Below are 14751 nucleotides of genomic sequence, written 5' to 3'. Positions count from 1 at the left end.
TTTTTCTCCTCTGAAGTCCCTGCAGTTTATCTGCAGCTTTCCAACCATATGGTGCCCAGGACTGACTGCAAGCTTCCAAGACCACATCCTTGATTTGAGCCATGGCACACTGATCTCTCATGTGCATCTACCTCTCCCCTCAGTCTCTCTAGAGATCACTGCTTTCCCAAAACTCCATCCCAATCAGTCTCCATATTTCGAATGATTTGTCTCCATATATGTTAATTCCATTTTTCCAAGTTGTATCTCATTTTATTTTCTTCCCATGTTTTTATTCTCTCTAAATCCTTTTTTATTATTTATCTGTCCTCACTGATAAACTGATAAACTGCAACTGCTCCCAATTTAGTGTCATCTGGCAATATCATCCACAGGCTGTTTGCTCCTCTTCTAGAAAGTGTTAAGTAAGATGAGACTTAAAACTCCTGCCATGCCCCGATTGGATGCTCCCTGGCATATCTGCTGTTTTCATTATCCTTCCTTTACAGGTCTTCAGTGACGAGATCAGAGTTAATGTCCGGAGTAAGAACTCATGAGACCTGGTTTGATAAATGCTTTACGAAAGCGCTCGTGCTCGGCATTATGGGAGAGCAGGAGTGACACCATAGTTGGGTTTGGCCAGATTCTTTATGTGGTGGGGTGATAGGGCTATCCCAAATCTGTGTATTTTGAAACATATGATTAATTTTAAATCCTTAAAGAAGATTGTAAAGTGGTTGATTTTTAAGTGCATTTTGAACGAAAAAAACAACCCAGGCTTAGTTATCATTGTCCCCAAACTCATCATTTTGGATTGTTTGTGCTTTCTTTAGAACTTTTTTAAAAATACAATAAAGCAGCATAAGGGATTAAATTAATGTGAGCAAATGTTTAGTACATGTTGTTTGGATCAATGTGAACCTTTCAGCTCATTGCAGGCCACTCCTCTGAAGGTTTGCAAAGTTTTTTTTTTTTTTACTGTTGAGTGTGGACAATTAACAATGCTCCAGGCATAAGAGTTACAAGGACAGCCTTGTCTACACTACAAAGTTTTGTCGGCAAAAGTTATGCCACTTTAATTAAAGCACTGTTGCATGTCCACGCTAGCTCCTTGTGTTGGCAGAGCTCACCTGCACTAGCAGCTCTGGCCTGGACACAGAGAGCAGAGCACTGTGGGTAGCTATCCCACTGTGCAACTGGGTGCAGGGTGCTTTGGGAAGGGTTTGCAATGCCTCATGGGGCAAGTACAGCATCACATGATGCAGGTTTCTCAGTTTTATGATTCCAGGGGCATCCAAGTAGACTGTCAGCCACCTTTTTAACTTAAGTGTGTGGAGGGGAGGGAAAGGAGAGTGGTGTGTCTGGGCTTGGGGAGACAGTAGGGCTGATCAACCGATCCTCAGGCAGGGGGAGGGGGACACACACACCCCCACATCAGTTCCAGGCTCTGCTCAGCACAGCAGTCTCTCCTGAAGCAGCCCACTCTGCCTGCTTTTGGTTCCGTGATTCCCTCTGAGTTCTCCCACAGCCTCCTCAGCTGCTGGGTGCAGCATCCTGAGCAGCTCTGTGAGCTTTCAGCACTGAGAAATGTCAAAGCAGCACAGCAGTCCCTGTCCCGCCCATGCTCCCCGCAGCAGACAGCTGCCTACCCCTGTGTTTCTAGTGTGGGCACAACAGGAGCATTGCAATGATTTGCTCTTTGTTCCCCCGAGGAGCAGCAGGCTCAGCTGTCAGATATTCCTGGAGTTCTGAAAGAGGAGGAGCACATGCCTGCAGGGCAGTAGAGATCAAAACAGTGAGCAGAGCGGTCATGGCAGGCATTATGGGATACTGGTGGAAGCCAGTTAAGTCAACAATACGAATAGCAGCATCTACAAACTTTGCCGCAAAAAGCTTTATGCCTCTCATTGAGGTGGTTTTATTTTGTTGGTAAAACAGCAGTTTTGCCACCAAAAGTAGCTTTGTAATGTGTAAACCTCCCCTGTTTTGTCAGCAGAAGCTGCCTTTTGGAACAAAACTTTGCAATGTAGACAAAGCCACCGTCATGTTACTGATGATACTAGGGTGACCAGACAGCAAATGTGAAAAATCTGAACTGTCCCTATAAAATCAGGACATCTGGTCACCCCAGATGATACAGATTCTGAGGCAGGCTGTTACAGCTCGTTCCAAAGGAGAAAGGCCTGTGCACTCGTGAGGCTGGACGCTGACACACTGGATCAGACGTTGATGCTCAACTACACGTACTCGCACTAGCGATGAGAACCTAACAGGACGTCTACACTGCGGCGGGGACCGTGCTTCCTAGCTCGGCTACAGACATGCACTGGCTCTGCTTGAGCTGGCATGTTTAAAAAGCAGTGCAGCTTTGGGAAGCTCAGGTGGCTGCTTGGGCTCGTACAGACCCAGCGGTTCCGGATGGGTTTGTACTCAGGCAGCCAGCCCAAGAGGCCATCCATTGCCACCCCTGCCAAACTGGTCTTTTTAGCATGTTTGTTCAATCAGAGAAAGTGTACATGTCTGCCTGAGCTGGGAAGCAGGCTCCAAGCTGCAGTGCAGATGTCCCTAACAACCCTCAGAAGAGGCAACTGTAACCCACAGTGGCTCTCTCTCTCCTTCTTGTGGCTGGATCACTTATAAAGGTTCATGAGTCTACTGCAGCCAGCTTAGCGGCGCTGCTCATCAGCTCAAGCATTAGCAGCTGCTGCTTTTAGAGCCTGAGGTCTTGGGTTCAGTCCTTGCAGGTGACCCCAGAGTCTTGTTATAAATGGTGCTCAGGGAGGGATTTGAACTGCTGTGGTTCTTGAAGGCTTTGGGATGAGCTTGCCTAGCCAGGAGCAATGGGGAACTAACACAGTGCGGCTCTTTGTCGTGCTCGGTAGTTAAACTACTTACAGAACTTTCTTGTGGAACTTCTCCTGGCAGTGAGATAAAGGGTGGTGGCGTCTGGAGCTGAGTTACAATGAAGTTGTAGTGCTGCTGTGGCACTAATGCAGGCCCACAGTGCTAGGTTTGATGTGGCCTTTGGATCTGACCGGGTGCAAGCCTGGCTCAGGGAGCAGCTGCCTTGCTGCTATTCTTAAGCTGTGTCAGCAGACAAATCAACATTGCCTCTTCCTAACAGCTGCTTCCTCCCCGCCCCTAGTGCTATCAGCCTGGGATTGGGTCTCAGATTGTCAGTGGGCCTGACTGGCTTCTGGAGAGGTTCACAAGAGCCATGCATCCCTTGGCCCTGCACAATGTCCTGCAGCTCATGCTCATTCGTGCTCCCAAGCCAACACAGACTCTACCCAAGGCCCCTCTCCCATGCTCACCAGCAGGCAGTTTTCCTCCTTCAGGCTGGTGCAGCAGTGCTGTAACTCCTCTAGCGCCCGCAGGAGCTTCGTGTTCTGCGTCACCAGGTAGCTGTAATCAGCACAACACTATGGAGGAAGGGAAGGGAGAGACAAGCTAGGACATCACTGCCACTTCGCAATGAGCTCAGATGGACCCCTGCCCACCCCTACTGTCCTGCATTAGCCTCACATCGTAGGAATTCCTCCTAAAGGGGGGGATGGGATGGGAGGCTGGAGGGGAAGGGGATGGGAGGCTGCAGGGGGAGCTGGGATGGGAGGCTGCAGGGGGAGGGGGATGTTTAGTATGGGTTCCTAATACCCCCCACACACCCTCTGTCCCGATTTTTCACGCTTGCTGTCTGGTCACCCTACCTGCTCCTCCTCTTCCCCCCTGGAGCCCAGCCAGGGAACCTGGGAAGTTCAGGTCTGCGCCAACTTCCCACAGCTGCCCATGCGGCTCTTCTTTCTCCGACCTGGCTCCAGCTGAGGGGTGGGGCCTTGGAGCCATACTCACCATGATAAGAGCCACGTAAGCAGCTGTGGGGAGCCTGGATCCCTCCACCTGGCCTGGGCGGGGAACTTGGGGGCAGGGACACAGGCAAGGGGCTGCTTTCAGCCTGCCCGCCCCCGGTGCAGGGGCAGGCTCCCCAGACCTACTCTGGCTTCTGGCTTGGCTGGGGGTGGAGCCTTGGGGGGGCCCTGGCCCCCCCACTTTTGGGAAGGTTCTGCCACCCCTGACTTGAGAATAGAGGAACAGTTCAACCAATCTGAGCTGAGCACACTCTGGGCAGCATCCACACCTCCCACTGACTTCCTAGCAGCCCAGCAGAGTCCTCAGCTCCACAGCAAGCTCCTTCTCCCTTCCACCATGTAACCCAGCTAGTGTCCACACAACCTGATCCCCACCCCTGAATTCTGCCATGGTAGCTCAGAGCCACCCCCAGGAGCAGTGATCTGCCAGGCAGATGGAGGGAAGGTTACACATTCCGTGTGACCCACAGATGGGCATGGGGCTCTAGTGGGGGCTGCTGGATATGGACTCTGGTGGGAGATCAGTGACTCCTGGGGGAGCAGGGTCCTGGCATGGGGAGCATGGGGGATAAGGACATGAGGGAGTAGCGATCCAGGGGAGTGGAAGGGAATGTCCTCCTGACCCCAACAGCAGCTCTGTGCCAGGTTGGGCTGAGCAGAGATTTCTGTGAAAACAGTCTGAGCAGCTCCTCAGCTGGTGTCAACTGGCACAGTTCCTTTGACTTCAGTGGAGCGGCTTGACCCCAGCTACCAATGTGACCTTTAAACATCACTCCCATAGGAATCTGGCCTCGGGCTGTGGAGGGGGGGCTAGATGCAGTCTCAATGGATGGGAAGCAGAGCAGAAATGCTGTTGTTGGGGCACGGGGATTGATGAGAACAGGAAAGGCTGTGTCTCGGGCCCAACAAGGCTAAGGTGTTCTAAATCCTAGTCTTTAAGGTGCCACTGGACTCCTCGTTTATTGAAGAGCTCCATGAGTTTGGGGCCTGTGAGTCCCTTCAGACTCCCTCCTGCCTGGCAGTCTCTGAGATGGCACAGAAGACGGTGTTAACTCTCATTGCTGGGGAAAAGTGACAGTTGGTTTAGGTTGTCGTGAGTTGCTGTGGTTGATGTCTGATCCCTTCAAACCAAAACAAGACTAATCACACACACAAAATGGGGTGTGGGGAGACAATGCTAGGCAGAAAATGCATCTTCTGTCTTTCTGTTACTCTTCTGCTTGCCACCTCACTGCCGGGAAACGACAGTCTCAGCTCATGGGTTCATTGAGAGAGCGGGCAAAGGCTTTACTTCAGTTTGGCTTCCTGGCCCCAGCCTCTGGTCATGTTGCAAAAGGTGCATGTGTCTGTGGCATGCAGTGGGGGTGAGCCCCCATGCTCGGGCTGTAGCTGGAGAAGTCTTGAAGAAGAGAAGGAATATGTAGGAATTATTTGCAAAACAAAACTTGAATTTCAAAATGTCAAAAACGACAGCAGATCTGTGTATAGATATGGATATAGATAACCCTGTGGTTTTGGCTTCCTGCTACTAAGCAGCCAGCCGCAGGCATGCCACAGACAGCAATGTCCTGAAAATGACGTCTGAGCATGCAAGCTGTCACCATGTCAGTGTCAAGCTTCTGACTGGCTACTCACTACAGCAAGCCACAGGCCCCATGAAAATCTGCCCAAAAGCTTTTACCAGCAGCACCTAGGAACTCAGAGGCAGTTCTGTGTGTTGCCTGGAATACTGGTTTGCTGCTGTTACAAAGCTAGCATCTTGCCAATCCATATCTGGGCATTGTAGGTAATAAGCAGGGGCATCATAACTGAATGTTTCTCAGTTACTGGATAATTGGTTAAAAAATGACAGTATATCGCTGGGGTTGGCAAATGCCTGTTAAATGGTTTCATTACCCCTTGAATGGCTCTTTAACAGTTTCAGTGTTGTGCTAATAGGTCAAGCAGGCTGGAAGGGTTTTTCACTTGTACATATTAGATCCCCTCTGGAGGAAGACTCACCAGGCTGCAGCAGCTAGCTGTGGTGGGAGCCTGCAGGAAGGGTCAGACCAGGGATAGGAAAGGTAGGAGGGTGGACACTAAGACCCAGGGGTGCCCCAAATTTTCAGGTGCCCTACGCAGCCAAAGGCCGGCCCTGGTGGGAGGCTCTAGAGGAGCGGTGCAGTGGGTGGGGCTTCTTCCTGCCATAGAACTTCAGGACTGAGAGGGCCCAGCTGTATTCAGGATGGATCTGTCCCTCAAGAGGATGTGTGTGCCCTGCCGAGACAGGAGGGACTGTCTAGCCTTCAGCTACACTTATTAAATATTCATTACTAGAATGAAATGGCTTTTATTTTATTACACACTCCATTGTTTACCACAAACAATAATGCAGCCTCGTTCCAGGCCATGCTAATATTCCTAAGTGTTTATGGCACGAAATGCTGTCCAGATTAAACTGTTCAAAGGCACTGAAGAGACTTAGGCAGCCAGAGCCTCCTTAAGGATCCTTTGAAGATCCCTGCCTCGTAAAGGAATTAAGCTGGGATTTACAGTCTGCTATGAGAGTTAGGAGCATACATCTCAAATTCACCCTTAGTCTCAGAATTTGACAGCAAATGAAACAGGTCATCGGGGCAGGGGAAAGAAGGAGTGCAGGATGCAGCGTGCATTCTCAGGGAAATTCTAGGGTAACCACCAGCAATACAGGACCACAACCTCTCTCAGCCTTTGCTTCTAAAACCATAGCAAAATTGCATAAAATACAAAAGTTACACACTGCAAACTCTCCACAGCCCTCTAAGCAAATAAAAACATCACAATTATTCTGCAAAAGAGCTGGCACAGCCATGCAAGGAACAAAACCAGAAATTTCCTTTAGCAATTCAATGTACCGCGAAAAGGAGCACAGGCCTTTTCCACTCATCACAAAAGCAAGGATGCAGTTACTTTGCCATCTCTGTAGCAAACATGACCAAAAATAAAATCTCTGATTTAGTCATTAAAAAAATCTCAGTTAAAGAAACATTTGCAAAATGTTGCCCAGCAAAAGCTAAAAGGATCAGCAAAAATATAAGAAGCCTATTATAGCAAGAAATGGGTCATAAAATATAGTTTAACTACAGCCACAAACCAAAAAGCCAACAAAATTTTCAATGTAATTTTAAAATCCCAACAAAATAATGTTAAAAAGCCATTTGTGGAGAGTTAGCTCAAAATCTACAAAGGATCCCAGTACCCCATCTTAGTCCCTGCTCCTGCCATGTGAAACAGCTGGGCAGAGCCGTGCAACCATATTGAGTCCCAGTAAGCTCAGCCATGCTCCAGGTAGGCAGAGATCTCTGTCCACTTGCTTCACATTGTAGTAGCAGGTCCTTCCAACTGGTATCCCTGTGTCTGTCCCTTATACACTGATACAAACAAACCCAGCCAACAAACCAAAAGGTGACAGTGAAATAAAGAATCATCGTTAACTGTGTTTAAAACCCCACAAAGTTCAATCAGATTTCAAACAATACAATAACCAAAACGAAAAAGCTAAACAATATGCAAATGAATCTGGAGTGTTGCAAAACGTTCAAGAACACAGCATGGTGCCTTCAAACACTAATTGTTAGAACTGGTTTTTTCTGCAGAAAATGTTGAGTGTCAGAAACTGAACGATTTGATTAAGAACTCCCAGTGTCGTGGGTAATGGGAGCTATAGTTGGAGGTGGCTAATGCTGCCATTCTCTTATCATAAGGTTGCTCATGCAACCCAAATTCAGATTCCTTGTGCAGTATCCTAGCACAGTGCACCTGTCACAAGCACCTTCTAGCTAACTGATCAGGTCACGCTCACCACAGAAGTGAGGAAAGTCCAGTTCTGTTCAGCTGAATCAACAGGGTGAACTTCAGTCAAACCTACACTGACATTTAGCCAAGACAACGGGGTTTATGTTCCTACTTCTGCAAAAAGCAACACAAGCTGTTCTTATTCACATGTGGTCACAGGAAACATCACCTCCAGCAGCCTCCTTAGCCCATGCTGCTTTGCTGGCACCGTAAAGATGCAAAGGCCCCTTGGGGAGCTGACAGGCAGACTGCTCTGCCCTCTTCTACAGATCAATGGGTCCTTTGCTGAGAGGAGCAGCAAGGCAACCTGATAGCCCCTTCCACACTGGCCTTGCCATCCTGAGGATCAGGTAGGCTGGTTCAGAGTCCAGGTAAAGGACTGAGGAGTTAATGTGCCCCTAAAACTGAGGGGGAGAGACAAATAGGAAGGATTAAATGTGTGAACAAGGAGACAGGGACATCTCACCCGGAACCATGACCAATTCCAATTCACTGACGTTGGAGCAATTCCTCTCCATCCAAACACTTGAACAGCAAATCTAAAAGAAAAAGTCTTAGCAGTCAGGCAAAAAGACAGTGACACAGAAACACCTCAAGGTTGCTGTCAAAGTCAGATCAGAACTGCACACAGTATTCCCTAAAGTGTCATTTTATGTGCTGCTTCATCTCTTACAAACTGACCCAAATAGAACAATTTCAGGAGGTGACCTGAGGATCCCGAGCAGTCTCCTTTCTTCACAGGGCGAGCCTGTGGTCATCCAATGCTGAGACAGAGAGTACTTTGAACACTCTTTCCAACTGCTGATTACCAGCCGAATACACACAAGTGTAACAAGTTTTCCCTAGCCCCTGAACATGAGCAGGCCTCTCTACTTGGGTGAGCTCCTCATGGGACTTTACACAGTATACTCTGCTCTTTTGACAGGAAGCAAGATGCCTGGACTGTTAACAATAGCTCCAACACCAGGTCTTACTCAACAAGAAACTACTGACAGTGACCATTACAATCTGATACCTTCCTACTAAGCTATTCGATTGGTTTTGTTTCTTTGTCTGCTTTAATAAAAAGCACTAGAAAATTCCATTGCAAAGCCAAACACTCAAAAGTTAGGAAATGCCAGTAATAACATTGCCTGTACAATCTTAATTCCACTTCTTTGTGTGTATCCATGAGTATGTTTACACTACAGGATTATTCCGATTTTACAGAAACCGATTTTTGGAAACAGATTGTATAAAGTCTAGTGCTTGCGGCCACACTAAGCATATTAATTTGGCAGTGTGTGTCCATGTACCAAGGCGAGTGTCAACTTCCGGAGCATTGCACTGTGGGTAGCTATCCCATAGCTATCCCATAGTTCCTGCAGTCTCTCCCACCCTTGGAATTCTGGGTTGAGATCCCAATGCCTGATGGGGCCAAAAATTTGTCGCGGGTGATTATGGGTAAATGTCGTCAGTCAATCCTCCCTCCGTGAAAGCAACGGCAGACAATCATTTTGCGCCCTTTTCCCTGGATTGCCCGGGCAGATGCCATAGCACAGCAACCATGGAGCCCGTTCAGCCTTTTTTCACTGTCACCATATGTCTACTGGGTGCTGCTGACAGACGCAGTACTGCAGCACTACACAGCAGCATCCCCTTGCCTTTGCAAGTTAGCAAAGACGGTCACCAGCCCTACTGTACCATCTGCTGCTTTGCAAGTTGACAATGAAGGTTACCAGTCATACTGTACCGTCTGCTGCTGTCATGGGTGCTCCAGGCCAGCCTCGGTGAGGTTGGTCAGGGGCGCATGGACAAAAATGGGAATGACTCCCCAGGTCATTCTCTTCTTTAAGTTTTGTCGAATGGAGAGTCAGTCCTGCCTAGAATATCAGGCAAGCCTACTAAAGAATCAGAGAGGCAAATGGCCGCTCTGGGTCAGCGCCCCAGACATCCTGCAGAAATGATGAGCTGCATGCCATTTTAGGGGGTGCCCCTGCAACAACCCCACTCGTTGCTTCCTTCCTGCCCCACCCCTCCTGGGCTACCATGGCAGTTATCTCCCCATCTGTGTGATGAAGTAATAAATAATGCATGAATTTGAAACAACACTGACTTTATTGCCTCTGCAAGCAGAGATCAAAGGGGGGAGGGGAGGGCAGCCTCCAGCTGCCATGATATTCCGGGTAGGACTGAATCTCCATTAGACAAAGCTTAAAGAAGAGAGTGACCTGGAGTCATTCCCATTTTTGCCCAGGCACCCCCAGCCGACCTCACCAAGGCCAGCCAGGAGCACTCACGGGACGACGATGACGGATATCAGTCCTACTGTACCGTCTGCTGTCCGGAAGGGAAGGGAATGCTTCTGTGTAGTGCTGCAGCACCACATCTGCCAGCAGCATCCAGTAAACATACGGTGACACTGAAAAAAGACGAGAAAGGATTTTTTTCCCTTTGCTTTCATGGGGGGGCCACAACATATACCCTGAACCACCCGCAACAATGTTTTTGACCCTTCAGGCTTTGCGAGCTCAGCCAAGAATTCAAATGGTTTTTGAAGAGTGCGGGAACTGTGAGATAGCTACAGTCGTCAGTAGCCCCTCCCTCTGTGAGCGTTCATTTCATTCTTTGGCTTTCTGGTATTCTTGTCTCAGCTCCTTAAGTTTCAGCACTGTGTTGAGTCCCTGTTGGGGCCTCTGTCCATCATAGCCTTGGAGATTTTTTCAAATGTTTTGGCATTTCGTCTATTGGAACAGAGTTCTGATAGAACAGATTCATCTCCCCACACAGAGATCCGATTCAGTATCTCCTGTACAGTCCATGCTGGAGCTCTTTTTTGATTCTGGGGCTGCATGGTAACCTGTGCTGATCAGCGCTCCACGCTGGGCCAACAGGAAATGAAATTCAAAAATTCACGGGGCTTTTCCTGTCTACTTGGCCTGTGCATCCGAGTTCAGATTGCTGTCCAGAGCGGTCATAATTGTGCACTGTGGGATAGCTCCCAGAGGCCAATACCGTCGAATTGTGGCCACACTAACCCTAATTCTAAATGGCAATGTCGATTTCAGCGCTACTCCCCTCGTCGGGGTAGAGTACAGATATCGATATTAAGAGCCATTTATATCGAAATAAAGGGCTTCGTTGTATGGACAGGTGCAGGGTTAGTTCGGTTTAACACTGCTGAATTCAAGATAAACTTGTAGTATAGACCAGGCCCATTAGGAGAAAGTTTGATCACAGATAGCTTTTTCCCAACAGTTCCTCTGTCCCATTCAGTGCAGAGTTGGAAGGTGTGTAATGAAAGGCTGAAGTCTGCTTTGGTCAAGGCTGGTCTTACGCTTTAGGCAATGGAAAAATTGATTGTCCCCTGCCTCTGCCACAAATCTCCCATGTGATACCAGACAAGTCACTTAGCTATGAGGAGAAGTGAACCCAATTGAGATTGTTTCATTTAGAGAAGGGAAGATTAAGAGATGATGAGAGGAGTAAAGCATTTAAGTGACCTCAGGATTATTACAGCAAAGAGTCCTGTGGCACCTTATAGACTAACAGACGTATTGGAGCATGAGCTTTCGTGCGTGAATACCCACGTCGTCAGATGCATGACACCCACGAAAGCTCATGCTCCAAAATGTCTGTTAGTTAATATGGTGCCACAAGACTCTTTGCTCTGATACTTGAGGACTATTACAGTAAACACTATAATTAAGCAGGCCAAACAATTTCCTTTACAATAGTCACTTTTGACATTTTTATACATCATGGAAACTCCTTCTGAACAGAAATTTTACATGCTTGGTTTCTGTTACAAGGTGATTTTTTTTATTTTTTTTTTGTAAAATTTGAGCAAAATCTATCCAGTTTTTGAGTTGTGAGTGAGCAAAAAAAATTGCTTTCCCATTTTAAAACATTGTTCCAATAGGATTTTCCAGGACCAAAGGGCAGAAACAGCTGTGCCTTTAAATGTGAGATTAATCATGGACATTTTAGTGAATATCTAGTATGTGTTTTACTGCAATTCCAAGTACAGTGAATGTCTGAAAATCCAGCTGGGTGCCTGGGCAGTAACGTATGCCACTAAGGCACCAATCATGCAAAGAATTATCTAGATCAGTGGCACCGCTATGGGCACCGCATGGCCCCACAACATGCCAACATTTTTATGGCTGACCTGGAACAACGCTTCTTCAGCTCTCGTCCACTCACGCCCTTTCTCTACCTACACTACATTGATGACACCTTCTCCATCTGGACCCATGGGAAGGAGACTCTGGAAAAATTCCACCATGATTTCAACAGCTTCCACCCCACCATCAACCTCAGCCTGGACCGATCTACACGGGAGGTCCACTTCCTAGACACCACAGTGCAAATAAGTGACGGTCACATTAACACCACTCTATACCGAAAACCTACTGACCGCTATGCCTACCTTCATGCCTCCAACTTCCATCCCGGGCACACCACACAATCCCTTGTCTACAGCCAAGCACTGAGGTACAACCACATCTGCTCCAACCCCTCAGACAGAGACCAACACCTACAAAATCTTCACCAAGCATTCTCAAAACTACAATACCCGAACAAGGAAATAAGGAAACAGATCAACAGAGCCAGACATGTACCCAGAAGCCTTCTACTGCAAGACAAACCCAAGAAAGAAACCAACAGGACTCCACTGGCCATCACATACCGTTCTCAGATAAAACCCCTCCAAAGCATCATCAGGGATCTACAATCCATCTTGGACAATGATCCCTCACTTTCACAGGCCTTGAGTGGCAAGCCAGTCCTCACCCACAGACAACCTGCCAACCTGAAGCATATTCTCACCAGTAACTGCACATCTCACCATTGTAACCCTAACTCAGGAACCAATCCATGCAACAAACCTTGATGCCAACTCTGCCCACATATCTACATCAGCAGCACCAACACAGGACCTAACCAGATCAGCCACACATCACTGGTACATTCACCTGCACGTCCACCAATGTAATATACGCAGGGGCGGCTCCAGGCCCCAGCATGCGAAGCGCGTGCTTGGGGCAGCTTGTAGCGGGGGGCGCTCTGCCGATCGCCGGGAGGGCGGCAGGCAGGTTGCCTTCGGCGGCATGCCTGAGGAGGGTCCGCTGGTCCCGCGGCTCCAGTGGATCTCCCGCAGGCGTGCCTGCGGAGGGTCCGCGGCTTCTGTGGAGCCGCGGGATCAGCGGACCCTCCGCAGGCACACCCGCGGGAGGTCCACCGGAGCCGCAGAACCGGTGACCGGCAGAGTGCCCCCCGCAGCATGTTACTGTGCTTGGGGCAGCAAAAAGTCTAGAGCCGCCCCTGAATATACGCCATCATATGCCAGCAATGCCCCTCTGCTATGTACATCGACCAAACTGGTCAGTCCCTACGGAAAAGGATAAATGGACACAAATCAGATATTAGGAATGGCAATATACAAAAACCTGTAGGAGAGCACTTCAATCTCCCTGTACACAATAGCAGATCTAAATGTAGCCATCCTGCAGCAAAAAACTTCAGGACTAGACTTCAAAGAGAAACTGCTGAGCTTCAGTTCATCTGCAAATTTGACACCATCAGCTCAGGATTAAACAAAGACTGTGAATGGCTAGCCAACTACAAAAGCAGTTTCTCCTCCCTTGGTTTTCACACCTCAACAGCTAGAAGATGGCCTCATCCTCTCTGATTGAATTAACTTTGTTATCTCTAGCCTGCTTCTTGCTTGCATATATATACCTGCCCCTGGAAATTTCCACTACATGCATCCGTCGAAGTGGGTATTCACTCACGAAAGCTCAATGCTCCAATACGTCTGTTAGTCTATAAGGTGCCACAGGACCCTTTGCTGCTCTTGTAGAGTTTTGTGAGTAGTTCCACTGGCTGGGGTGGCAGAGGCTAGCCGCCTGGGTACAATCCCACCCGACCCCATGTGCTGCCACCCTGGCCACTCTGCGATTTTTAGTATACTAGCTTGAGCAGAGCTAGCATGTGTCTGTCTACCACACCAGAAAGCACTCTCCCAGGGCAGTGTGTGAAGTATATGTATATAAGTCTTTGTGGGATCAGAGTCTTAGTTTAAGCTATAGTAGGAACTCTGGATATGATGCACATGTGTCCTGCTAAACCAATTTAACAGGGAAATTACTAGTGCACTGAAGCCAAGACCTGCTACAGTGACGATTGCTACATTAATGTTAAATTTGGCATGTTGCACATACAGGTTGAAATCCCAGCTCCAAAGAGTCAATGGGAATTTTGCGATTGATTTCAATGGATTTCACCCACTGAATAGTTTCTATTCCTGTTTACCGTGATAAAAGTGCAGTTGAGTGTAGAGATACATTTTTAATAATTTTATTTTTATTGCATTCAAGATAAATATTAAGAGGAGGCATTACAAGGAAATAAGAGTACTGAATGGTGTATCAGGTAACAAGGGGAAAGGACTGCTAAAATGCTCAGTCAATAGGAATGCTTCTTACAAATTAAGAACACTTAGGAATTAAAAATTCTAGATAATTCACAAATGACATCCTTGTTTTTTCTTCAGATTGCATTTGTATGTAATATAAACAGAACTTATGATCATACACTGGCTGTGTCAAAATTTAAAGACAAAGCGAGAGACAACAGAAGCTAAAAAACATAACTTAGTAGTCCTATATGTTGGCTCTGTTTTATCCGGAGACTGGCAATAATTATTGTTGAATCAGCAAAATATCTGGTTTATTATATCCTTTTTTGTTTGTTTCTTTCTGTTTTATTTTTTCAAAATTAATCTAGAATAAATATAGATAATAAACTGTTCTTCACCTCCAGCTAATCTTCATTATAAACCTAATTGCTGATAATATCTTGGGCAATGGATTGGTTAACTTGAGTATAACTCAGGTGTTCCCTGAGCAGCGGTATCAAACCCGTGGTCTTTGGGCTCTGTCCAGCTCACCTGATGCATTTATATGGCCTGCTTCGTATTCTCAGAATCTCAGGTTTCATTTTAAAACAGAAGGCAACTCCTTAGTCTTCCTGGGTACAAAGAAAGTCTTCCCAAAGCAAACCAAGTGTAACCACCACAGTGACACTCCCTTAGGGTATGTTTACACTT

General features: G+C 47.5%; 1 protein-coding gene across 17 annotated transcripts in view; it reads right to left on the bottom strand.

Moving 5' to 3' along the window:
- TSPOAP1 (TSPO associated protein 1) overlaps nucleotides 1-14751 on the bottom strand; it is a 161570-nt gene that overhangs the window by 137217 nt on the left and 9602 nt on the right. For 16 of the 17 annotated variants that reach the window (XR_007770337.1, XR_007770338.1, XM_050928880.1 and 13 more), the window contains exon 2: nucleotides 3294-3401. The exons of the other annotated variant lie outside the window; for it this stretch is intronic. Coding sequence is in view for 14 of the 16 variants with exons in the window: in XM_050928880.1 (XP_050784837.1) it covers nucleotides 3294-3401 (108 nt within the window). In the remaining 2 variants the exon portion in view is untranslated. The remainder of the gene's footprint in view (nucleotides 1-3293; nucleotides 3402-14751) is intronic. 17 annotated transcript variants of the gene reach the window in all.

The sequence above is a fragment of the Gopherus flavomarginatus genome, chromosome 19, assembly GCF_025201925.1.
Source record: "Gopherus flavomarginatus isolate rGopFla2 chromosome 19, rGopFla2.mat.asm, whole genome shotgun sequence".
Classification (NCBI taxonomy): Eukaryota; Metazoa; Chordata; order Testudines; family Testudinidae; genus Gopherus; species Gopherus flavomarginatus.
Note: the sequence above shows the minus strand (reverse complement) of the source record. Positions and strands in the feature narration are given on the sequence as shown.